Consider the following 24,752-nt stretch of genomic DNA (forward strand, 5'->3'; position numbering starts at 1 on the left):
ACAACCCATGCCGTCACCGCTCAATGTTCAACCGCTCGTACTTCACGACGTCGGCGCCAATTCTCGTTGCAAATCTCTTCGAGGACAAAGCTCAAGAGGACAAAGACAGGTAACTCTAATCATCTTCTTCTTCTCTCCTCCTCCTCCTCCAAGCATGTTGTTGTCTATTTTAGGACCTTCCATATCCCAGCTTTTACATGCAATACTAATAGAATTTTTTTTACATGCATTGTCTTTTTTAAGAAGTGAGAATATTTTTATAACTTTATATATTTAACCTGTATTCCCCTCTCTTTCTTTCAAAACAAGGTAACACATGTTACCTTAAATCCCTTCCAAACAAGGAGAACATAAATACTTTACTTCTCCTCTCTTTCCTTTCTTTTCCATTCCTTCCCCTTTCGTTAATGAACCTTCTCTCACCTCATCCAAACAGAGCGTTAGATAGTGTTGGCAATACTTGAAATAAGAACATAAGATAACACAGCAAATGTACAAATTAAAGCAAAGGAAGCAAGTGAGACATTTACTTAGATTTAAGAGTAGGGGCAAAGTTCCATTGTCTCCATTAATTGGTTCATGTTATTAACAATGCCTAGGAAGAAACTGACATACAAATCAAACATCTGTTTTTCTTCATAAAAGAATCCTACAAACCCTGCCAAACAACAAAATTGTGCCAATGCATATCAGATAAAGTTTTTGCTTCATATTCTACTTCAAAAAACACTCCTTTCCCATGAACAAGCACAAACTAAAATTTGAACGAAATTAGGATCAAAATGGGGAAAGAAAAAGTTGAAATTCTCGTACCAGGTTCGAGCCAATGAAAGCATTGGGACGACAAAGCAAAGCGAATTTTTCCTCTTGAAAAGCTTCATTCCTCGAGAATTCTGGTCCCCCGGCCGGAAACTTTGCCTCCCAAACAAGGTCAGCCTACTGGGCGCCGCGGAAGGTGAGGCAGATCCTCGCCAGCATGCCGATCTACGCCAAGCATCCCTCCGGGAGATCCCCGAGTCCTCTCGCGCCGCCCATTCCCTCCCTAGAAACCTCGGCCCCATCGAGGAACATGAAAACAACCCTAACCTTAGCCGCGCATCCGAATCCTCCTGGCGGAAGGGAAAGGGGGAAGGGAGGGGAAGGGATGGAAAGGAAGGGCGCCGTGGAAATTCTACTTATCCTGACTTTTATTTTTCTGTGGATCATGGACCGTCGACCATCGACCATTGACCATCGACCGTGCTTACCTACTAGATCTTTCCACCCCTGCTAAAGTACTAAAGTTCCTTGAATTTGGTAACTAAGTTTCTAACTAGTAGGTAACGACACGGTCGATGATCGACGGCCCATGATCCACAGAAAAATAGGAGTCGAGATAAAATTATTGAGCGGACGGGCCGGGTCGTTACAATAAAAGTTACCAGATTTAAGGAACTTTAGTACTTTAGCCTGTAGGTCTAGAGTTTTAATCTAGGGAAAGCAAAAATCCATTGGGCAGGGGTCTAGTAGGTAACGACACGGTCGATGGTTCCTTGTTTGGGAGGAAGCGAAGGTTTAACGTAATATGTGTTATCTTGTTTGGGAGGAAAGGAAAGAGAATGAAAGTTAAATATATAAAATTATAAAAATATCTTTACTTTTTAAATAAATAAAAAAATATGTATAATTCATTAAATTAATATAAATTTTTTTTAATCAAAACTATTTTGTGAGACCAACTAAAATAAATATATATAATTTAAATAAAAAATTTAAAAAAGAATAAAATATAAAATCTATATACTTTGGTACGATAAAAGATAAATCGTATTTTTACATATATTTTTATAAAAATCTATTAGCGTAAGAAAGGAGTGAAAAGATTATGTAGAGAAATTTAAAAATTTTAAACCAAATAAATTATTTAAGAATTAGTATATTAAAACAGTAATAAAATTGGAATAAATGATATTTAAAGTTACATTTCCCTTCCTTATACCTCAAATTGGAATGTAAGTAAATCTCTCTTTTCATAAGTAAGGAAGGTGAAAACTTATCCTTTTTTACCCTTCCCTCCTCTTCGTTCACTTCTTTACAAATAAGATTCAAAGTTCCCTCTCCTTATTTACCCTTTCTTTCCCTTCGGCCTAACTGTGCCGGGAAGGGTAGTCTGGTAGAGGGCGAGGAATCGAGAGGAGAGGCTTGGCGGAGGACGGAAGATTGTAATTGAAATACTTGGAATTGAGAGGAAAGAGTGATTATAAATAAATTATTTATATAAATAAATTATTTATATTAATTAAAATATAATTTAATATTATTACCATATTGATTGTAATTAAAATATTTATATTATAACCGTTGTAATCTTATAATTACTATAATAATATAATATAAAAATAAAAATATTTATAAAAATAAAATATATTGAAACGGAATGGAGCGTTAAAAGGAAGTGCTCTTTAACGATTCTAATAAAAGAAATGATCTTAAGATTTTTGCCAAATAATTATTTAGAATCCCTTTCAAAAAATGATTGAAATATATTAACTTAAAATATATAAAATTAGTTAAAATTTAATATATAAAAAATATGAATCTTAATTACTTTATTAGTATATTTTTAAATTATTTGTTAGAATTAGCAAGTGCATGTAATTTTTCAGAGCTAATTTAATTTTTAATTAAATAAAATTTAAACTTAAATTTTATGTAAGATTTGGTGGGGGGGGGCTTAATTAATTTTACTTGTTTTGTTTTGAGGAGATGTAACATGTCTTAGACTACATTACAAGAATAGGTGATGGAAAATCAAGACGTGCTACTTCAACATCTTTAGCTTGATATACTATATATGAGAGGTATGAAATCGAAGGTGTTATCAAGGCATTATCCCGAATTTTGATTGGATTTTTTATAAGGTGTAGGTCCATGTGTATCAGTTTGTAGATCTCAAGCCACAGTAGCATCCAAGTTGCTGGTGGCTCTGTTCCTGACAAGGGCGGAGCCACGTTTTACTTTACCCGGGCTATAGCCCGGGTGCTCCACGGTGAAACAGTTTAAATTTACGTAAGAAATTTTTTTTTTAAAGAAAATAGAAGAGCCAGCCCAGGTAAAATAACTCAGAGCTCGTCGGCATAGCCCACCGTCGGAGATCAGCCCGGGTAAATCACCCGGGCTGGCTCCGCCATTGGTTCCTGAGATGAAATTGATTTTGTGGTCCATGGTGCTTTGTATGGCCCGTAGATGTGCATGCAAGTGTTGTGATGTGTGAACATGTGGGATTATGATGTCTTGATGTAAGTGGTGTCATTGATTTGATGTAATTTCTTGTGTGATAGGTCATGTGTATGCTCAACAGCTAGTATTGTCTGGGTTATGATATCGGTCTTTTGAATATACATTTGAGAGGTCTAACCTCTCTTATTTGATCTATATTTGAACTATTTTTCAAAAAAAAAAAACTTAATCAATTTATTAAACCTAATAAATAAAATTGAAAATGATAGTTAATAAACATAAACTATGAACTCGATGAATAATACAAATAATATCTAAAAATAAAATTTATGAATTATATCTATCGTTTTTATTAATTAATAAATTTTAAACTATCTAATTAAAAGTTAAATAACATCTAAAGCAACTTAACTTGACTCAATACTACACTTGATCTTAGCTTGAAAATTTAGGAAAAAGATAAGCTTCTTTACATATTGAACATTCTTTTAAAAGATTTCAATTGCACTAGAGAAGTAGCAATGTGGGATTAAAGTTTTATGACCTTGCCACACAAGGTCATTGTGGCGTTAAATGAACTGATCAAGTTAGGCATGACACAAGTCTATTAGACCTACTTATGTGTTATGTTGGCCCGAGACCGATCGTGTTGGGCCCGTGGCCGATCGTCCCTTCTCATTTAGAGTTCTTTGTTGCGATATCTCACTTTAGGCTTTGTTGATCAAGGTAGTGGAGTGGTCACCTGTGTCTTGCAACCAAAAGTGTGACAGTGGCTAAACGCCATGGACCTATCGAGCATATTGTTGCCCTAATTCAGCCAAATGTCATCATTTCATTTCATCGTTCTTTCTTTCTTCTTTCGTTCATTTCGTCGTAAACCAAGCTAGCCAAGGTTCATTCTTTTAGTATTCATCCTTCGGGGTAAATAGAGCATTAGAATTTAAGGTTAAAGAGTTGTTATTTTTATATAAATTTGAGGCAAATTTATAATAATTTATTATATTAATTTTATTTAACCTAATTTAGTGATTTTTAGGTTCCCATGAGAAGAGGACAATGGCCCTAGTTTGCATGGGCATGAGTTGACACGTGGCATATTTGACTGATATTTGTGATTAATTAATGGGAAAATTTTGATGTCACTCCTAATTTATCTTATTTTTCAAAAATGCTCCTTAAAACTCTATGAACCCTAAAATTTTCAAATACAATATTTAAGCAAGGGCAAAAATCAAATGGTGAGCATCTCATTTTTAATTAAAATTAAATGGACATTTCTTCAATAATTTTATCCCGAAAATACTTCTTAACTCAACGTTGTTATAGCAGCTATTAGTAATTACTATAATGTATAGAAGCTATCAAATAGCTGCTATAATGTATAGAAGTTACTCAATAGCTGTTACAATTTATTTAAAATAAATTTATGATTTAGTATTTATATCGTATAGAAACTATCCAGTAACTGCTACAATAGAATTTATCTTGAAAATATCCTTTGCCCAACGCTATTATAGCAGCTATTGGTAGCTTCTACAACTTGTAGAATCTACTCAGTAGCTCTATAAAACAGTTATAAAAGATAGTATATAGCTCTTACAATCCTAACTTCTAAACTCATTTTAAATAAATTGTAACAGCTACTGAGTAGTTTCTATATCTTATAACAGTTATTTAATAATTTCTTCATAGTATAAATCATAAACTCACCCTAAATACGTTATATCAGTTGCTGAGTGACTTTTACATATTGTAATAGTTATTAAGTAGCTTTTACACATCGTAGTAGCTACCAATAACTGCTATAATAACGTTGGATAAAAGATATTTTTAAAATAAAATCATTGGGTGACCAGTGTATGGCCTGTTAGTGAATCGCAAGGTTTGAACATTTAGATGATTTTAAAATTGTAAACACCAAAAGAAACATTAAAGTAGTACGAGCTAGTTAGACTTGACCAGGTCCCACCTAATCACATGGCTCTAGTCACCTCCCCCATTTATCATTATTCGAATCTTGACCGGTCGATCGAGCCAAACTAGAGGCCAACCAAAAGGGCCAGGACCACCCTTCCCTCACACCTAGCACTTGCTTGCCTTTCGACAAAACTAATAATTCATTCGCCAATCTTTTCTACGGGGAGACAACGACTTACAATATAATGCACATATCTCGTCTAGTGATGAGTTCGATTGGGTAGAATCATATTACGCGATGTAGGAATCGATCGTGTCGTTAGTGATTCCATTCCAATGTTTGAGTTCGTGAAACCGAGTGTAATTCACTACTAAGAACTATTCTTCTCATTACACTTGTTTCGTACTTTTAAATTAAAGCACGAAAGCTTGCCTACATCTAAAGGACTTTCGACCAAAAGTTAGAGGTTCGGGTTCGCGTATATAGTTGAACCGAGTGGTCGATAGATTATGTGGACCAATTTGGCTAAAGGAAACAATCAAGATGGTTGACGAAACCGAATAAATCGACTGACCTAGGTGTATTAGACTTACTAGACAAAACTCGATAAATTGGCTCAACAAACCTAATTATAGACTTAACCCTCCTTCCTTAATTGATTTGAGCCTAATCAATCTAGGCTCGATTAGATTAATGGTCTCGCCGATATCTAGTTACTTCGATAACCTTAATCAACACAATTAGTATAATTAGTGCAAGGTGACCAATTAACACATTTGGTTCAACATGTTAAACCAACTCGATCTACTCATTATCTTTGCTTGATTTGCTTGCGCAAGCTAGGTGGCTGGCTCATCTCCATCAATCCTTCCGGCACAAACGACCCAACTTGCTCGACCGACCTCCTACTCGTCCTAACCGCCTACCTCACTATTCAACTCCTAAGCTAACCTATCCACTTGGCCAACCTAATTTGCACGGCTAACCGATCGAGCTCAATCGAGCCACCCTATCAACTCGTCCACTCATCTCATCTATCATCTTTTAGTTCAGAAATGATAACCCAATGACCACCATCATACCTAATATCTCTTAAACATATCAAACAAATGGTGTAAAATGAATTTAATAGATCAACTATTCTTTTCTTTTGAAGAATTTCACTTTCGACTATCCAAATAGAAAAAATAAATATATCCCTTTTTCTTCTCAAAAAAATAGTATTCACGAGTGTAGTTGAGTTAGTATTCGAGTGGTAGAATTGTCACACAGGAGTAAAGTTCGAATCATCTGGGGTTCATTTCCTTAGGGAATAAGTTCCTCACACCGAAGAGGTGGTTCGGTTCAATGATTTGCCCCCCTCCTCACTACCTCCTTTAAAAACCCCTCTTAGGCCTTTAGCCCCCCTCCAACCTAAGCACAGTCTTACATACACGTACTACTTCTTCTTCGTCCTCATTCATTGTTATCGATGAAGGTGATTATCGATTTTCTATCGATTTCTCCAACCATTTTTGCATTAACAATCACATAAATTTCATGAACAGATCTTATTCGATTGGATGCATCGCAAGTTGCACCCTGTCGTCGCCGAATACTCCCAAGTCCCTCAAAGAAAAGGTTCATTTCTCGTCCCCTCGTGCATCCTACTTATTCGGTATCACGATATATATCGATCGACTTGTTGTAGATGAAGAGGATGAGAAGATAGAGGGAATGGTGGTGGAGGAGCAGGAAGCTCTCCTCCTCCACGACATGCTCCATGGCATTCTCTCCATAGGCACACTCGGGCAATTTGAAGATCCCTTCCTTCATGATCTACCCCACGATATCGAAGAACCAATTCAACCGATATCGAAGAAAGAGCAACAAGAAGAAGTAGCCACACCGGTCATACAACCAGTGCAGCCGATGAATAAGAAAGGAGAAGCCAAAGGAAATCAAAAGGTGGCAACACTTATCGAAGTAGAGGCTAAGTTGTTGCGAGAAGATTGGCCTTTGCTGAGGGAAGACAAAGAGAGAGGAGAGCGCAAGAGGACGACTCTGGCTGACCTCTTCGCGGCCGATCCGATTGTGAAGGAGGAGCACAAAGGAAGCAAGAACAATAGCACCAAGGGATTGCACCATGTTAAGAAGAAGAAGACACGAGACACTATCAAAGCCTGCACGAACAGCAGTAACAAGAACAACAAGCTACAGAAAGTATTTTTATATTTATTTAATTATATAATTATTATTTTTAGATTATTTGCGATTTAATTTTAATTAATTACTCGTGTTTCTTTGGGTGGATTGTGAGAAGCTGATGACGAGAATGCTGAAGAAGAAGATTCATCCAGAGAATATTAATATGGAAACAGAAGCCTGCACGAACAGCAGTAACAAGAACAACAAGCTACAGAAAGTATTTTTTATATTTATTTAATCATATAATTGTGATTTTTTAGATTATTTGGCATTTAATTTTGATTAATTACTCATGTTTCTTTGGGTGGATTGTGAGAAGCTGATGACGAGCATGCTGAAGAAGAAGATTCACCCAGAGAATATTAATATGGCAACCGAGGCAGATGTCCAAAGGAGCAGCTCCATTTACTGGTAATTAACCATATATTTTGTTCGGTATTTTAGTTAACCGCATAAGTAAATTTCGATATTACTCAAATCACGTATCATATTCCCAAAATTTTCCTCCTTTTTTCTATAAGTCGATTAGTATATTTTGTCTAAAATTGATTGATAAATTTAAAGAATTTTGAGAATCTCTCTTTAATATATTTATGTTCTCATAAATTTAAATTTGATAGATTAAATTAAGAAAAATAAATTAAATTGATAGTATATTTTAAAATTTTTATTCTATTAATTTAAAATTTTATTGTTCGCTATCAATTTCAAATAAATGTTAAAGAAATTTTTAAAAGTATATTAATTTTGATTTAGAATGAATATGAAATTCTCTAAGTTGTTTAATTTCGGATGAAACTGATGTTTTAAAATATAATATTTGATTTAGATATTATGAAAATGTTATAAAATGTTATATTTTATTTAATATATAAGAAAATTAATTTAAATATTAATAAATATTATAACTTATTTTTTAATATTTTTGAAAAAAAGATTATATTTTCCTGACAAGTTTGAAATATATTGTCGGATATGAACGGAGGAGAGAGAGAGAGAGAGTGGGGCCGGGGAATGGTGCTTGGCATTGGATTCCGTTATGGGCCACCACATGAAAGATTCTAACCAAAACTTAATTAGTGTGATTAATGTTTTTAATCCAAATTTAATCTGTTTTTAATGTTTTAATTGCAGATATGGAGCCATTATTTTGGCTACGGAAGTTGCAATTTGGTGTGTTTTATTGCAGTTACGAAGCAATGTGTAATAAACTCGTCTTAATTATCATTCCGTACGTGTATGTTTTGCTTAATTATAAGGCAATTAATAAATTTTATTAAGATTTATGTTTTTTTATAGTTTTAATTAATTATGTTTAATTCCCTATCATATAAACACTAGAGGGGGGCAACTACCTGTTCAAGGTTGCCAATGTTGGACCGAACACAACATGTATACTTCTCCGAGTTCAACCGGGAAGGGACCGGCCGGTCGACCGACACAACAAGTACCGGCCTCGCGATATCTCTTGCTCACAATGCCACATGCATCACCAAAGAACTGGCTTGACCTAACTGGTTGATCTTGGGTTACATTGATAGCCTCAACTATCGATATTCATTTCCCTTCACAAGAAGGTATTTGCGATCTAAAGGCCGAAGAACAAGCCTTAGAATTTGAAAGTCGAGCACGAAACATCACCGACGCGAGCAATTCAAGTAAACAATCAACAAGACCATAAGAAGTTCATCTGCTAAGACAAGTAATTCCATTCGGGGAACAAAGTCTCTTCTAAAGGATTGCAACACTCAAGTAGTCTCCAATCTTCAAAACATGCAAACAACCGAAAACAGATTAGCAATGAAGAAAGTCAGTGATTCGAACACTTTGCCGAATGAACCAACAAACCTGAAAGCCAAGTTCGGCGAGAGTCTTTGCATCGTCCAGTCGCCTGCCATTCCCGTGGGAATAGGTCATGCCCACCTTCGATGGCGAAAACGAAAACAAGTACGAACAATTCAAGATGTATCTATTGAATCAACGAGACATGTTTCAGGATAACAAAAGGAAGATGGAGAGATTTTCCTGACCGGTCGCACCACGAAACGGCCATTTTTATCTGGGTAGACGAACGCAAATGAGAGCTTGGCATCTCTTTTCCTTGCTTCTTGAGAAACCTCCTTGACCTATTAAGTGATAGCCAAATTGATCAAACTGTTTAAGTTTCTGACTAAGAATCAATAACCAGATCAAATAGTGAAAAATTCACTACAAGGTCAGTAAGTTCTCGGAGATTCGCATCCCTCCATGTATAAATCTGGACCTCATCTTTTGGTTCTTTTCCTCGCGCAGCAAAATCTTCTGCCGGATGGTGGCCACCACTCTGCCAGAACCATTTGCACATTACAAAACGCTCATCAGAGAGATTGGCAAGAAAATTTTTCATTGTGTGAATCTTAAATGGATGGACAAAAGTAAAATGTATGCCTTCTAATACATACTATACATACATATATACGCACAAATGTTCACGTACCTTCGTGAATACTCGAAGTAAAAGAGGGCATGTCTGCAATGAATAAAATGGGAGGAAATCTTAGTTGAACAGTGGCACAAACATAAAACTTGGATATGAATAGAAAGATCAAATGTATTAGTATCAAACAATTTAATAATAAATGAGGTCCAACGATCGATAAAATTTGCAAATTCGTAGATATATTTTTTTGGTGGCAAATGTTATGTTGATACATGAAGGATAATCTTGTTAGTATAATTTCCCTGAGCCATCAACATTGAAGAAATCCTGATCAACTAGAAGGGGTTATACCTTCTCACGGTCCACAGGCTCTCGTAGGCGAGCTATTGAAGGAGGACCTCTGGGTGGTGGAGGAAGTGCAGGTCTGCCTTGCCGATTCTGGCCTTCAACAACTCCAGACATATTTAAATTTCTAAAAAACTTAGAAGAAAAGGTTAAAATGCATAAAGATGCAAATCTTCAGAGGAAAGCTTACGTGAAAATGATAGATGTAATAATAACATCAACAGGGTGACAAATGTAGCTCTGTTTTCCAATGAAATTTTCGGGACTTAACAAATAAATAAGTCATTCTTGAATATAGGATTATGGAAAATGAGAAAGCAAGTGGCAAAGTAATGAAAGATAGTCAGTGTTCTCAAACTAAACAAGATGAGAAAGGAGTGTCGGGTTGTATCCTCCAGAGAAATAATCACAAAGTATAGATCAGAATCCAAATGAGTCATCAAACAAGAATGGCTAATTTGGTGTTGAAAACATAGCATTAATGTTATGGTTTCCACTTCCTCAAACCCATACTTGTTATGCATACATAAATGCCAGTAAAGACATGGAACACATATCTCCATGTTCCACAAAACAATAACTAAATAAGAGATTGCCTGATTGGACCAGAAACATTCAATGGAAACCTATAGTTGGTGTGGAAAAAAAAAAAACTTGGCCAAAGCTTGTGTCACAAGTTGTGATTACCTTAAACACACAATAGCATGCACTTAATGTTAGATGCAAAGCAACCTACTGATGACAACTTTCATATGAAGACTAGAGTATCAAGTATTGTACTTCAAGCGTGTAAAATGATATCCTACTTCATGATTGCTATCTAGTTTTATTGGAAAGAATTACAATGCATGATATAGAAGATATGTTACAACAATAATATTTAAATGCACTATCGGACCACAATTAGTTATTCAGGATAAAATAGTGGAGTATGGCATAAGGATGATGGGGAATGGGAAAGGATGCATTTGAATTTTAGATACGATAATTGTTCTTTCAAATATCAAGCTAATGTATAGAGCATACACAAGTATGGTTATATAGCGACGTTGATATCGATCAAATATTCCAGTTACATAGGCATATTGAGACTAAAAAGGATGATGCTCGTAAGACAGATACTCAGAATAACAGAGACTTTGAAATATAACAGTGTTCTCTATTAAAAAATAAAATGTGGGAGAATTCATTTTCATTTATTGCGATCATACATGTGGATGGTGCATGGTGTCATTAATTAGATTCATCTCATGAGGATGTTGTACATTTTACACATAATAGATCAAGAAAACCTGATGGTGCATCTGAATTTTTTTCAGGGTCCTTGTAAATGAGTATGAATATACCATCTATCTTTGGCTCCGAGCCCGACAATCAGCACCTGAAAAAGGTTTGCTACCTATTTTCCTAGTTCCAATGCACGGTCTAGATTGTTGAAGTTGTTGCTCCAGATGCTACTGCAGTTTTTTGCCCCTGCAACTTTTTTTGCCTCATTTGCAGGGTCGCCACCGGCCACAAGAGCTGCTGACCAACTACTGTTCCTGCTCCAGAGCAAGAACTTTAGTTTGTCATGACCACATGGGTTGAGTCCGAGTATTTCATATCACCATGCCATCATACATTGTTTAGGTGTATATACCTCCCTTTACAAAGCCCCAGTATCTGCCATGCCATGCCACTCCCTCAAACTCCCAGTATATACCCCCTTTACATTTATTAATAGGTCATGCTTCCTTCCTATGGTTGGTTTCTAGATGGAGGGCGTTCAAGAGGTCACCCCATGAGCCACAGGCAAACCTCTTTCCTTCAAATGTCAATTGTGTATTCTAGAGCGAACCATTTCTTCCAAGTCGAACTTCTATTTAAGCCCAACTCTGATCCAAATTGGTCCCTTTTTGAGCTTCAGAACCCTCGCACCTTCACATGTGAGCAAAACTATCATCTTTGTTGAGTGACAGCAGTAACATAGCTAAAAACACTAAATCTTCCACCAAAATGACCCTTCTCAATGCTTTCTAATAACAGTAACAACAAGAACACACAAAAACCAAAGTGCATTCCAGGTCATAGCAAATAACATTTTCAGATAGAACAGTATCCACATTAAACATTCCAATCTGCAGTTGATTAGTTCAACTCCAAAAGCACAGAGGAGCTGAGAGAGGGAAAGAGAGGAGAACAAACTGCGACCGCGTCATCCGGCGAGTTTGTGATGGGGAAAATTTCTAGTGGATAAAAAGAAGGTACCTGTGCTGATGCGGATGCACGGTCGAATATGGATGGCGATCGATCGCCGGCGGTAGGATCGCAGCGGCGACGACCAACGCGACGAAGGCGCTAGGGCACGCGTGAGATGTCGCGAGTCTTCGAGAAAGCAACAACACAGTCGACTCAGCGCACTCTTGAACCGGACGAGTTGGGCCGGCCCAATAAGTGAAAATGAGCCCAATTACCCATTGGTGGGTAAATATTCACTTAGACCCCTTCTAATTAAGAATTTATAGAATTCTTTCTATACTTATGAAGTTGTCTAAATATTCAAAAGTATTATTTTGAACATTAGTCGATTGCTATATTTCTCATTTATCTTCTTGTTGAAAGAGCACTAGTTCTACTTTTGTTTGAGTTATCGGTAAAACTAAGCTCTTCCTTTGACTCCATTCGTGTGGCTCTCTTCAAGCACTCCACGACTTTGTCCATCGTTGGACGCTCTTTAGGGTTCTCAATTTTGGATCTATGATCATGCTAAACTATCTAGTTTCCACCGGAAACTCCTTCACCCATTCCAACAACTTCTACTTGTTCGGTAATCTCTTTTGCTCTAGTGATTACCTACCCATGAGCATTTCAAATAGGACTACTCCGAAACTCCAACATCGCTCTTAGTCATGAGATGACCCGTCTCTATGTAATCTGGAGTCGCATATCCATAAGTCCCTACCACCTATGGAGCGAGAACGATAAATAATACCATCGTGGTGTGCCCTTTCAAGCTTTCAAAAACTACTAAAAAGAATGCACATCGTGGTAGACACATAAGTTTTTCCCGTCAATCGTCCATCAGGACTCATCTGTGCTTCCTAACTTATTCTGATGGTCGATGAAAAATTTTCGTCGGACCAAACCGATCAACTCCATGATTAGTCGGATCAGAAGATTTGAAGGATAAATAAAAATAGATAAATGGGGCAAAACGATTAAATTTTACTTCATTTTGATGCTTGAATGAACACCGAAGGGTTCATTTGTAAGCATGCCATAAAATTTGACAGAAAATCAAAAGGGTACCCTAATTATCCATATTGTCAAAAATACACTCTGCTTTCAAAAATTATCAAAATAATACTCATCCCTAATTTGATGCTTGAAATATACTTTTGTACTCTACAAAGTTGTTCTAAGATTGTGCAACTTTTTAATTTGATATCCAAAATATCCTTTTGTTAAAGTTATTCATGTCCTCAAAACTTTAACAAAAGATAGAATCTGTCACCTCAACGGTCTCATACGATCAGCCTCACAAATCCTTAGATGAAGGTAAGCTCTTTTATGCGCACACATAAGCTCTTCTTCTTTTCTCTCATCTCTCAACTTAATGCTGACTTGACCGAGTCATGTCGGTCATCATCGACGTCCGTGTCAGAGATGACTCGGATGGTAACAAGCAAGGACTCTACTGGTCGAGGAATTCACGGGGCAGGAGGTGCGGCCGCGGCGCGACATCAACTTCATTAGTCAAATTGTGTTCATGCTACTTGTGCTTCAGATTTTTTGAATGAGTGATAGCTCTATTCATAGGTACAGACAAATTTGTTTGGCATTTAAAACGTTTTATGGGGCCTGCATTTCAATAATGCTCTCTTTTCCTACAGATTTAAAGCTTACTAAAAATCTTTTGCCATTCATGTTGCTTTTATTTATTTATTTATTTATTAATAGTTGGAGTCTCGATACAATAATAAAATTATTATCGTGTAATCTATAAATCATGAATTTGAGTCTAATTCAAAAAGTATATACACTAGACTCTTTTTCTAAATCTCTTATTAATAAAAATTTTATGCATCAAACTATCTAGCTAAGAGAGTAAAAGTTATCCTAGGGACATATTTGATATTTGGTTACGACGAAACAAAGTTACTGAAATGGATAAAGGTCAAATCTTGACGAAGCCAAGGCAATGTCCTCCTCCGTCGTGGTCAACTATATTTTTACGATTTACCTCCTCACAGATGATCGATCGTGAAACCGATCGTGTGGGGCCGTTGGGATAGCAGATTCCACCTTTTGTTGAAATGGGAGAGTAAAGGTTGATTGTAGATCTCAATCACGATTTGGAACCGATAGTTCGACAATTTCTAACTGATCGATTCTTAATCTTAACAGTCTAAGACAGTTACGATTCACGATTTGTTGCCATTCAAAATTATTATATTAAAAATTTAAATTTATAAATTCATAAAATTATTTACAATTGTTGGACCATGATATATTAAAAATAATCATATAATAAAGAAATTTATTAAATAATTAATTAACGCATGAAATTATTTATCCATGAAAGATTATAAATAAGCACCTCTCTTGGGTGATAGTCGGCAAACAGATTCTCTTCGTTGCTTGCTTTTCATTTGAGTTTTGTGGCAGATTTTTCTTGTCATTCATGTAGCCACCATTATTGCAATTAAGGGTTATGAACTGCCATGACTTCTTGGATTTATATGTGAGATCGAATCGTCACTATGTGAGATTGGACCGTCAATCTAAGTCTAGTTGACCCGGTTACGGGCCCAGATCGGGTCCGATTAAGACTCGGCCCCTGATTAGGTCTAGTTGATAGTCGACAAAATCATGATAGATTCTTTTTGTTGCTTACTTTTCTTTTGATTTTTGTGGCAGATTTTTCCAGTTAATCATGTAGCCACCATTATTGCAATTAAGGGTTAGCAATTGCCATGACTTATCGGATTTGCACATGAGATCGGACTATCAACCTCGAGTAGGATTTTGATCATTCACAACGGAGAGACTTTCGATCCACATGGAGAATCTCAATCTTGTAACACATCTAACAAACAATAGTCGTGGTGGTGATGGTGGTCATGGATGATCCTAAGGTTGCAGAGCCACTCGAGGTTCGATGGTGAGCATCTTGGCTCTGTTGGCTCGTATCGTGAAAAGATATGTTGATCTAGCTTTCTACAATGTTGATATATAGTATTTTCAAAATGACAAATAGATTGTACTTGTCAAAATACTTGGAATATAGTTTCAATCGATCATCGGGCAATACCTATCTTACTAGAAAGCCCTAATTGCTCCATCTCCCACCTCACTCTCGGTGCCACACTCTCGTGCCTCGGGACATAATCCTGCAAACAAATCGAATAACGGCATAGACTTAGAATTCTTTGTCGTAAGGGGTCTATGAATCTATGTAGTTGCCCTTTTATAACTTAACCTCAAGCTTGGACAACAACTCTTGGGCGGTCGTCGCTGAGACAATGATGTGGCGGGCAGTCGGAGCAATGAACCCTTCGTCAATGGCCTTGTCAATGAATGACAACAAAGAGTTGTAGTACTCGTCCACGTTCAACAAGCCAACCTTGTTAAGCCAACGCGATCGAGATTACTTATCGTAACTCAAACAACAATTGATATGCATATCGAAAATTAAACGCATACCGGTTTGTCATGGATCCCTAATTGAGCCCAAGTTATCACCTCAAGTAGTTCTTCTAGGGTTCCATATCCACCTACTCTTCCAAGAGTAATCACAAATTAGTGAATAATAATAATAATAATTAATTATTAATTATGAAGGATAATTTAATTCCGGTCACTTGAACCGGCCGGCCCGGTCCAGTTATAGTGCACGGTCTATATTAGCAAGAAGAGTGTTAGGAGGAGCTCACCGGGCAAGGCGATGAAAGCGTCGGCCTGCCGGGCCATCTCCGCCTTCCTCTGGTGCATTCCGGCCACCGCGTGGACTTCGCCCACCGCCTCTCCTGTGATCTGAACTCGCCGGAGAAAAAACATCAGAAAGCGAACGAGAGAAAACGCCACCGGAATTCGAGTTCGAGAAACAAGATTGGGTACCTCTTTGGGCATCAGAGTCTTAGGAATCACCCTGCATTATTGGAAACAAACAGCGAAACGTGAGATTTGGATGCTAAAGATTAGATTTTGAGGGCGAAAACTAGTCTATTTCGGCGCGAGGATCAGTTTCTGATGGAAAAGATCGGATTTTGAAGCTAAAGATGGGATTTCAAAAGAGACCCCAAGACGTGGCGGCCGCCGCTGAAGACGGCGCGGGAGACGAGGCCCATGAGGCCGGCGCCGCCGCCGCCGTACACCAAGTCGATGTTCCTGTGCACCTGAAATCGACCGTTCTTTTAGGAGGCGATTCGGGATGAGAAAGATGAAGGAGGAGGAGGAGGAGGATGTGAGTACAAGCTCGTTGCCGAGGTCGATGGCGGCGATTTGGTAGCTGAGGCGCTTGCCGGAGCTGCTGCCGCAGAAGACGCAGACGCGCTTGAAGCGGGAGGCGGAGGAGGGGGAGGAGGCGGGAGAGGGCGGCGAGGTGGGCGTCCGGCGGTGGAGGGAGAGTTGGGGCTCCCAAAGGGATTCCGTGGAACGCAGAAGTCCCTCGGATTCCATTGCCAAGTGAGGAGGAGGAGGAAGGTGAAGAAGAAGGGGAAGTATCCATTTTTATACCTGTAATTTAATTAATTAGTTAAATAATTAGAACATTTTTAAAAATACCCTCTGCTATTTACCTTTTTAAAATGCCTTTAATTATTCATCAATTTTATGAAATCCGCCACCTCCAACGGCCCCACACCTATGCTGTCTGGAAACTTGGAGATGAGAAACGAGAAATGCGGAAACGGAAACGGAGAAACGGCAATAATGAAGTTTCCATATTTTGGAAACGTACAAGAACCCCCTTCGTCTTCTCCGTCGCACCCACCGTTCCACCAGCCGTCCGCTCTCATGCAGTGCGCGCAGCAGCTGCGCCCCCTTCCGCCGTGCACGGGCGCTGCAATCCCCCTACATCGCCTCTACCACCGCTCTTCCCACCTCCATCGGTGCTGATCCGGCCTCCGCACCGTCATATATCGCCGCCATCACCCCGATGGCGTACTCCCGCCCCCTCCTTGTCATCTTTTCTACTGCTCCGGCTAGCGCCGGCGCTGTCGCGGGGTGGCTCCGCACCTCCGCGGCGCCGTCCGGGACTGTGCAGAGGAGCTCTAGCGCTGCCAGTGCCCGCTCTGCGGTCGCGCCGCCTGGCCCCGACGCCGCTACGGCGTCCATTGGCCGTTTCTTGTAAGTTTCCATGGATGGAAACGTTTCCCAGCGTTTCAGAAACGGGGACGGCAGTCTAAACGCCGTTTCCAGACAGCGTAGCCCTACACGGTCAGTCCTACGATCATCTGTGAAGAGATAAATCGAGAAGCTATAGTTGGCCACGACGGAGAAGAGCATTATCTCAGTTTCGTCGAAATTCGACTCTTGTCCATTTTAGTAACTATGCTTCATCGTAACCAACTCAACTATGTCCCAAGAGTGATTTAATTATTCATCTATAATAGAAAGGTAAGTAACTGACATAAATTAAATTGAGTTTAAAATAATTTATTATAAATAAATTCTTACTTATGAACATTTCATTTACATGTTTAAAAGTAAACCATTTTGACAATAAAATGACATTAATCAAATTTTGAGAGGCATTTTAACAAGCCAATAAATATGAAGGATTATTTTGAAAAAGCTACTAGAAGATAGACGGTGGAGGAATTTTGAAAATTCTTCTAATTAGTTAATTAATTAATTAATTTTATTTATTAAATTTGAGTTGGAGAAGTTGATTAAGCTTGATGGTCCTCGAGGAACACATGCTCTTTGACAAGTCTTTTTCGTTCGGATAATATTTTTTATTAATTTAAAAAAAAAAGAAACAGAAAATAAACTGTTGTGATATAAAAATTGTGGTCATGTTTGGTCCGTCAAAATTTATTGATTTTTTTATTTTTCAATCTGAAAAAAATAATCAGAAAAAAAATAAAATAAAATACTCAATCATCATGAACTTAGTCTAGATATTTTTAATCTCAATTAAAATATTTAATTTTTTATTCAATTTATATCGATTAATTTGGTATGAACGATTCCATCCATCAAATAAATTCAGAAAGAGAGGTGATTTTTGATATGACACTTCAAGATCATTAATTATTCAAACATCGTATACATGCACTGTGTTAGTTTTTGAGAGTTTTCAATTTGAAGATGAAATGAAAGTCAATTTTTTATTAGATTAACCGCTCCGTTTAATTCGGTTGGTCCACTCGAACCAATTAACCTACTCAAATCCACTAGTCCGTTGGATTGATCGATCTACTCTATTAGACCAACTTGTTCAGATTGATTGGCCTAACGATAACATGCGATCCACTTAAACCTAAAACTAATTGTCTTATTCGACTTGCCTCGTTTGTTTGGACTAGCTACTAGTCTGTTGGATCAACTAATCTATTGGGGCCGACTGATTTACTTGACCATATTCTTGATTGACCCGTCAACACCAACCGAGGAAGAGTTCAAAATTCATCAAACAATGAATCAAGAATCAAACTCGATGGCCGATGTGTTTCAAATGTTGTTGCGAGATTGAATCGAGTTGCTTTCCTTTGAACTCACATTATGCTACAAGTTGAAAACCCTAAACTAACTCCCTCCTTAGAGCACCCAAGAACATTGTTCCGTAAGTGAGTAACATGAAATTGTTCCCGCACAATGTCCTCGGAGTTCGAAGTTCCTCTCTCAAACGATCGATCGCCCACTCCCGACCCACGAAAAAAGTGATGACTCATCCAAAACCCTTAAGTGAAGGTGGGGTGGTAATGTTCTTTTCCTCAATGTCTTATATTGAGCATACCCTTCATTTTTTGACCTAATTTCGAAAATGACCTTAGCTAAAGTTATCGACATCGCTATAGTGATAGTACTATTGCTAGAGTATGGAACGGGGAAATGTTCTCACTTAGCCTACCTACTCGATCCCTACTTGTTTCGTTGGTTCGAGCTTCGACTACTCAATCAATACTAGGTTCGGAGGATCGAGCTTTGCATCGAAAGGGGAGGATGCGAGTAGGGATCAAGTGCCACCTCATGGGTGGCTCGTGTATGACAAAGTGATGCGATGAAGGAGGTGAAGAACCAATTGAGAGGTCGAAAGAGCCGACGAATTGTGATATTTCGAGCGAAAATACTTATTATTTTTGTATATTTTTTTATATTTTCCTCGCAATCTTTTTGACTTATGTCACTATTTTTTGTCAACCTCCTCCTTCCCCTTGCATGTGTTGCAATTATAGAGTTTGTCAGTTAGGTTATTCATGATTGTGATTCATCCCCCCTCTTTCCTCACCTCCCCCACCTAAATAGCTCGTGAACAATAATTTTATCTCTTAAAATTATAAAAATAATCTATATTTTAATTTAAAAAAATATAAATTAGTTTAATTTGATCATAAAATTATTTATAACGTGTGACTTTGTAGTCTAAAGGATGAATTCAAGATTCATAAAAATATACTATTACAATATAGGATAAGACTGTGTACAATACTTCCTGCCCCTCGGTCCACCCTGATCTAACAGCATCTTCAATAGTGAGAAAGTCTTTTGGCTCTACAATATCATATCTTGATATGTCACATCAAAAAAGTAAAAAATCTAATTTATCCCTTTACTATAAAAAAAATCTTGCAATAACTTCTTTATGATTCCACTCTTTATTTATATTTTACATTATATATATATATATTAAAAAAAGTCATTATCAAATGATAAAATAATTTCATTTTTTTAATAAAAAATAAAAAGGAATGACTCTCTATTATGGTTAATAGGGAGCTCGTTCTAATGTGAGTTGATCCTTCTCTAAGATTTTATAATAATAAAAATTTTATGCATTAGACTGTCCTTTATAATTATTTAGTTTAATTATGATGTAGTATAATCTAAATATGTCATTTTTATAATAATGATTTAGAAGCGAGAAGAATCGAAAAGACAAGAATACTCTCATTTTCCTTACTCGCCTTACTTGCATTTGTCTTTGTTAGCGCACCAATTATGTATCAACCTTGTCTATCATTTCCATCGACCTCTTTGCACCTCATACATCTGTCGTCGTTGTTCAATATGAAATTTCTGACTTCGTCCTTGATCGTGATGAATGTGAGATAGGTGTAACATTCAATCATTACAACGATTACTAGCATAAGATTGTTATTATCGGATGAGAAAGAAGCAAGACTTTGAATTATAGAAGCCCTTGACCACCCATATGAGCCTCCCGAAGCCACCTTGCAAGCCCGACAAAAGCTTTTAGGCAAAAATGAAAAATGCTTGACGGTCTTGGACTTATTAGCGCGGCTTCATCCCCTTTCCGTTAAAAAAGAAATTTGAGCCTTATATATTTATTCTAACCCTATTATTGTAGTAGATTCGAGTTCGGCTCGGACCCTCTTTTTGGGAGCGGTCTCTATAGCTCGAGTTGATTCTATGCGGTTCGGACCTTCCTCTCTGGGGTTGCTCTCTCGGTGTTCAAAGGGGTCCTGTCGGATATAGGCTCCCTCCAGGGTAAATGGCCTCCAGAACCGGGTTGAGACGGCATACGGGAGATCTACCCCTTCGGCTCGGTTTCTTGATGGCCCATACCCGAGCCGGATCAACTTCCATCACCCCTTCTTATTCTTATTTTAGTCCTGGAAAAGATCACTCCCCTATCGTACGGTTGTGAATGTTCTCCTGACCCTGCTGCAGCTCATCATGGCAAATCTCTAAAAGATATTGGAACACACTTCCTTAAATGCAAGTCAGCGATGGGACATCAGTGCTGACTATACTCTATTATCTGACACATTCATAACGACGATGGGACTTTAGTCACATCCTTGATGGGACTTTAGTCACATCCTTGATGTGACCTAACGTCATCAAACCATATAAAAGGTCAGTTGGTTATCAGAAAGAGGTAGGCAATCTCACATATCAAGCTTCTCCATTTTCACTTTTTCCTTCCTCCCTCTCACGAACTGACTTAAGCATCGGAGTGGTCGCGCCAGGACACCCCTGGCCTTCCATCTCACGATCTCCGTTCTTGCAGGAACTCCTTCAAAGCCCTTCTTTCTAATCTCATCCTAGTCCTTCAGGGCCTTGGTGCTGAAGAAGACGGTCGAAGCTTCCTGGTGTAGATCTCAACAGAAACAGATTGTTTATCGAAGAGAAAGAGCAAGATGAATTATAGAAGCCCTTGAGAGTTTGTCGAGTTAATTAGCCACAAAAGCTTTTAGGCAAAAATGAAAATTACATTTTTATTATCATTTTCGTAAAAGAAATTTTTTTATATATTTATTCTAATATTATTGTAGTAGTTATAGAGGTAACTATATTTAAATTAAATTTAAATAATTTTGATTAATTTAATAAAAAATATTTTAATATAATAATTTTAATTAAGTTGAAAGTTTTAATTTTTAGGATTATAGGGGGGATTTTGAATAAAGGCCGGAAATGATAAATAAGGGAGCGTTTTTTGATTATTGACCACAAGCGAAGCCCTAAATTCTCGCTGGAGCGCACCATGGCGCCGCCGTCACTGCTCTCCGATCTCTCTTCTTCCGCCACAGCTCGCCTTCTCCCGTTCCGTGCGTTGGCGGCAGCCCCCAGGATTTTCCGCTGCCATCCGCCGCCCTCTCTCCCACCGTTTCCCTCCAAATCAATCCCTACTCGTTTGACCTTGTGCCGGCGATCGAGTTCATCTTCCGTCTTCGGAGGTAAATTTTGGATCACTTCGGTTCGTGATCTGCCTCAAAAATGTCATTTTTCTGTCTTTATTTTTAGGCTGATATTTCCTTGATTGGGGCAGTAGCAGCGATGGATTCTGGTGCTTCTGCTAAGGTCATTGATGGCAAACTGATCTCGAAGCAAGTAAAAGATGAAGTCGCTGAAGAAATTGCTGCGATGAAGGCCGCAACCGGCCATGTTCCAGGGTTGGCTGTCATTCTTGTGGGTTCGAGGAAGGATTCGCAGACGTATGTCCGCAATAAGAAGAAGGCTTGTGAGGCGGTGGGCATAAAATCATTGGAGGTCAACTTGCCTGAAGATGCCACTGAGGAAGAAGTGATCAAGCATATTTCAGAATTCAACAATGATTCATCTGTTCATGGGATTCTCGTTCAGTTGCCCCTTCCCCGTGTATGCTCTCTGAACTACTAATGCTTGTTGCCACGCTTCTCTTTTTTTTTTTTTGTATGCATTTGAATGACCTTCCCAAAAGTATGTTTCATGATCTACAGTTTACAATATAGTGCTAACTGTTTGTTAGTTTTTATACACTAAATATTGTGAACTCTGCAATGTTCTTTTAGGCAATGCCAGTTCTTTGATAGACCTTGAAAAGTTAATTGTTCATGTGGATAAAACAATTCATGATTGCATAATTCTTGACACATTTCTTTATCAAGTACTTCTTTTGTTCACTTTTTCTTGTTTTCGCACTACTGTGCTTATGGGAATCTGAATTTTTCAGCATATGAACGAGGAGACTATATTGGGTGCTGTAAACATTGAGAAAGATGTGGACGGTTTCCATCCATTGAATATAGGTCGTCTTGCCATGCAACGTAGGTACCCGTTGTTTGTTCCTTGTACGCCCAAGGGATGCATGGAGCTTTTGCACCGGTATGGAGTCGAAATCAAGGGGAAGAGAGCTGTTGTAATTGGCAGGAGCAACATTGTTGGAATGCCATCTGCATTGCTTTTGCAAGTACTGCATTTCACACTAATATCAGAATACCATATAACATCCTTGTGTTTGTTGTTAAGATTCTTTTTGTATCTTGCATTTTTTCTCTTACTAAAGTTCTATTTCTCAAATCAACAGAAAGCCAATGCAACTGTTAGTATAGTACACTCCAACACTAAAAATCCTGAGGAAATCACAAGGCAAGCGGATATTGTTATTTCAGCTGTTGGGGTTGCTAACTTGGTAAGAGGCAGCTGGATAAAGCCAGGGGCTACTGTGATTGATGTCGGAATAAACCCTGTTGACGTAAGATACTTTAAATTTTGGTTATTTACTTTTTGCATTCTGAACTTGATATACCTTTGAACTTGTGACAACTTTGAGTTCTTTAGGTATGCAATTATATTGTTTGAGCCTAGAAATAATATTCCCTTTCGCAGTTGGTTTGATTCTGTCTCTCTATTTTTCATGTCAATATATTTAATCTTTATATTTTTGGCTACAAATACCTAGATCAATGATCAGCTATTTTTCATGTCAATATTTCTTGCCTATTTGAATTGTTTTGCCTATATATTGGTATTTAGCTGAAACAGTTAGTTGGTAATTGAAGTGTATGTGATCTATGATGTTTCATGAACTTTTATCGGCAACATTGTTTATACATTCACTAGCTTCTGTTATGCCTTGCGTGTTGTGACTGATGCTCACATATTTTGAGTCAATTCGACTATCTTTTATATGACGAATGATTTTCAACTTTGGCTCATGAAACTTCATAGAACAAATTATTTATTAACTAAACCAATGTATTATCCGTATAATCTACTTGAGGAATAGCCCTGCCTAGCACTCGATTGGTCCATTTTTTCGTCTGGGCTATTTAGCCAGGATGCAAGGACATAGGCGAAACTAAAATATATAACCAAAACTATCAGAATATAATTTAAAACCAAAAAAAAAATGCATGAGCATTTTAAGAGTGCTTAGGGGTTTGATTTTGCCAAAGATGATGAAAACCAAACAGTTGTTTGTCATTGCTATTATCATTGGTAGGTCTGATATTTATATGCCGTTTCACTGTTTTATCTGTTAAATACTTTCACTTGATCTATATATCCTCGTATTTGATTTCTTGCGCATAACCCTGTCGGAATCGAATCTGGTTGTGTTGACATGAGTGTAATCTTTATACTAGAAACCATTAGATTGTGTTGACAAAAGAGGAATACATTCTTATGCTAGAACTATTTCATCTGAGAAATTATAGTGGAAATAAAAACTAGAATCATCATACTCATTTTTTTCTGCCTATGTTGTTTTTTAGGATCCGGAAAGCCCTCGAGGCTACCGATTGGTGGGCGATGTGTGCTACGAGGAGGTTAGCAAAATTGCATCTGCTATAACGCCAGTCCCCGGAGGAGTTGGTCCAATGACGATAGCTATGCTTCTATCCAACACACTTGAATCTGCCAAAAGGGCATACAACTTCAAGTGATCAATGTAACTTGCACATCATCTTCTAAAGGTTTTGCTAGCATCTCCAGGCGATGTCGAATAATTTCAATCCATATTTTTGTTTGATCTTCAGAGTTCTCCTATTTTCCATCCTTTTCGGTGAGGAATTTAAATAATAGCAAACAATCTTTTTATTAAAATATCATCTCTTAACTGTTGTATCATTGGCCTTTTTGTTGTTGTTGTTGTTGTCTGTAGATATCTCCTCCAGTAAATGGAGGAATACATTGATAGATGTATAAAAGAATTTTGTTTTAGAATTTAATAATCGAATTTATCTATTAATTCTGGAGATAGATGATTTTTTTTTATTTTTTTTTACA

The 24,752-nt window shown here is 37.6% G+C and overlaps 3 protein-coding genes and 1 pseudogene across 6 annotated transcripts; 2 read left to right on the forward strand and 2 right to left on the reverse strand.

Annotated features, from left to right (window-relative positions):
- Positions 1-6,608: 6,608 nt before the first annotated feature.
- On the forward strand, positions 6,609-7,739 carry LOC141847084 (protein TILLER ANGLE CONTROL 1-like). Its single transcript, XM_074735068.1, has 4 exons — positions 6,609-6,614; positions 6,685-6,757; positions 6,828-7,339; positions 7,644-7,739. Exons 1-4 carry the CDS (start codon positions 6,609-6,611, stop codon positions 7,737-7,739), a joined length of 687 nt encoding a protein of 228 aa, XP_074591169.1.
- Positions 7,740-8,811: 1,072 nt separating this feature from the next.
- Positions 8,812-12,445, reverse strand: LOC141847653 (histone deacetylase complex subunit SAP18-like). Of its 3 annotated transcripts, none has more exons than XM_074735708.1 (7): positions 12,336-12,445; positions 10,095-10,215; positions 9,801-9,833; positions 9,537-9,647; positions 9,355-9,450; positions 9,173-9,247; positions 8,812-9,088 (listed from the first exon to the last, which is right to left on the reverse strand). In XM_074735708.1, exons 2-7 carry the CDS (start codon positions 10,203-10,205, stop codon positions 9,056-9,058), a joined length of 459 nt encoding a protein of 152 aa, XP_074591809.1. In that variant the 5' UTR covers positions 10,206-10,215; positions 12,336-12,445; the 3' UTR covers positions 8,812-9,055. The 3 variants fall into 3 exon arrangements, with proteins under 3 accessions (XP_074591809.1, XP_074591810.1, XP_074591811.1); XM_074735709.1 differs by having other exon boundaries at positions 10,095-10,223; positions 12,336-12,442; XM_074735710.1 differs by lacking the exon at positions 12,336-12,445 and adding an exon at positions 11,435-11,589.
- A 2,835-nt stretch (positions 12,446-15,280) lies between these two features.
- Positions 15,281-16,749, reverse strand: LOC141847134 (cytokinin riboside 5'-monophosphate phosphoribohydrolase LOG1-like; annotated as a pseudogene).
- Positions 16,750-21,729: 4,980 nt separating this feature from the next.
- On the forward strand, positions 21,730-24,697 carry LOC141847132 (bifunctional protein FolD 4, chloroplastic-like). Of its 2 annotated transcripts, none has more exons than XM_074735111.1 (5): positions 21,730-21,940; positions 22,033-22,361; positions 22,696-22,932; positions 23,050-23,217; positions 24,239-24,697. In XM_074735111.1, exons 1-5 carry the CDS (start codon positions 21,748-21,750, stop codon positions 24,407-24,409), a joined length of 1,098 nt encoding a protein of 365 aa, XP_074591212.1. In that variant the 5' UTR covers positions 21,730-21,747; the 3' UTR covers positions 24,410-24,697. The 2 variants fall into 2 exon arrangements, with proteins under 2 accessions (XP_074591212.1, XP_074591213.1); XM_074735112.1 differs by having other exon boundaries at positions 21,804-21,940; positions 22,008-22,361.
- Positions 24,698-24,752: the final 55 nt, after the last annotated feature.

The sequence above is a fragment of the Curcuma longa genome, chromosome 16 (assembly GCF_044706935.1).
Source record: "Curcuma longa cultivar G26 ecotype Majalengka, Jawa Barat chromosome 16, ITB_CL_G26_1.1, whole genome shotgun sequence".
NCBI classification, from domain to species: Eukaryota; Viridiplantae; Streptophyta; class Magnoliopsida; order Zingiberales; family Zingiberaceae; genus Curcuma; species Curcuma longa.

Bases quoted from the DNA above. Each gene is read 5' to 3' on its own strand.
- LOC141847084 (XM_074735068.1), top strand. The intron at 6,758-6,827 runs GTTCATTTCTCG...GACTTGTTGTAG, and splicing joins CCAAGTCCCTCAAAGAAAAG to ATGAAGAGGATGAGAAGATA. The intron at 7,340-7,643 runs GTATTTTTATAT...GATTGTGAGAAG, and splicing joins AGAACAACAAGCTACAGAAA to CTGATGACGAGCATGCTGAA.
- LOC141847653 (XM_074735708.1), bottom strand. From the start codon at position 10,205: ATGTCTGGAGTTGTTGAAGGCCAGAATCGGCAAGGCAGACCTGCACTT. The intron at 9,451-9,536 runs GTAGTGAATTTT...ATCACTTAATAG, and splicing joins TCCGAGAACTTACTGACCTT to GTCAAGGAGGTTTCTCAAGA. The intron at 9,089-9,172 runs GTTTGTTGGTTC...CATGTTTTGAAG, and splicing joins TCGCCGAACTTGGCTTTCAG to ATTGGAGACTACTTGAGTGT.
- LOC141847132 (XM_074735111.1), top strand. From the start codon at position 21,748: ATGGCGCCGCCGTCACTGCTCTCCGATCTCTCTTCTTCCGCCACAGCT. The intron at 22,933-23,049 runs GTACTGCATTTC...TCAAATCAACAG, and splicing joins CATCTGCATTGCTTTTGCAA to AAAGCCAATGCAACTGTTAG. The intron at 23,218-24,238 runs GTAAGATACTTT...GTTGTTTTTTAG, and splicing joins TCGGAATAAACCCTGTTGAC to GATCCGGAAAGCCCTCGAGG.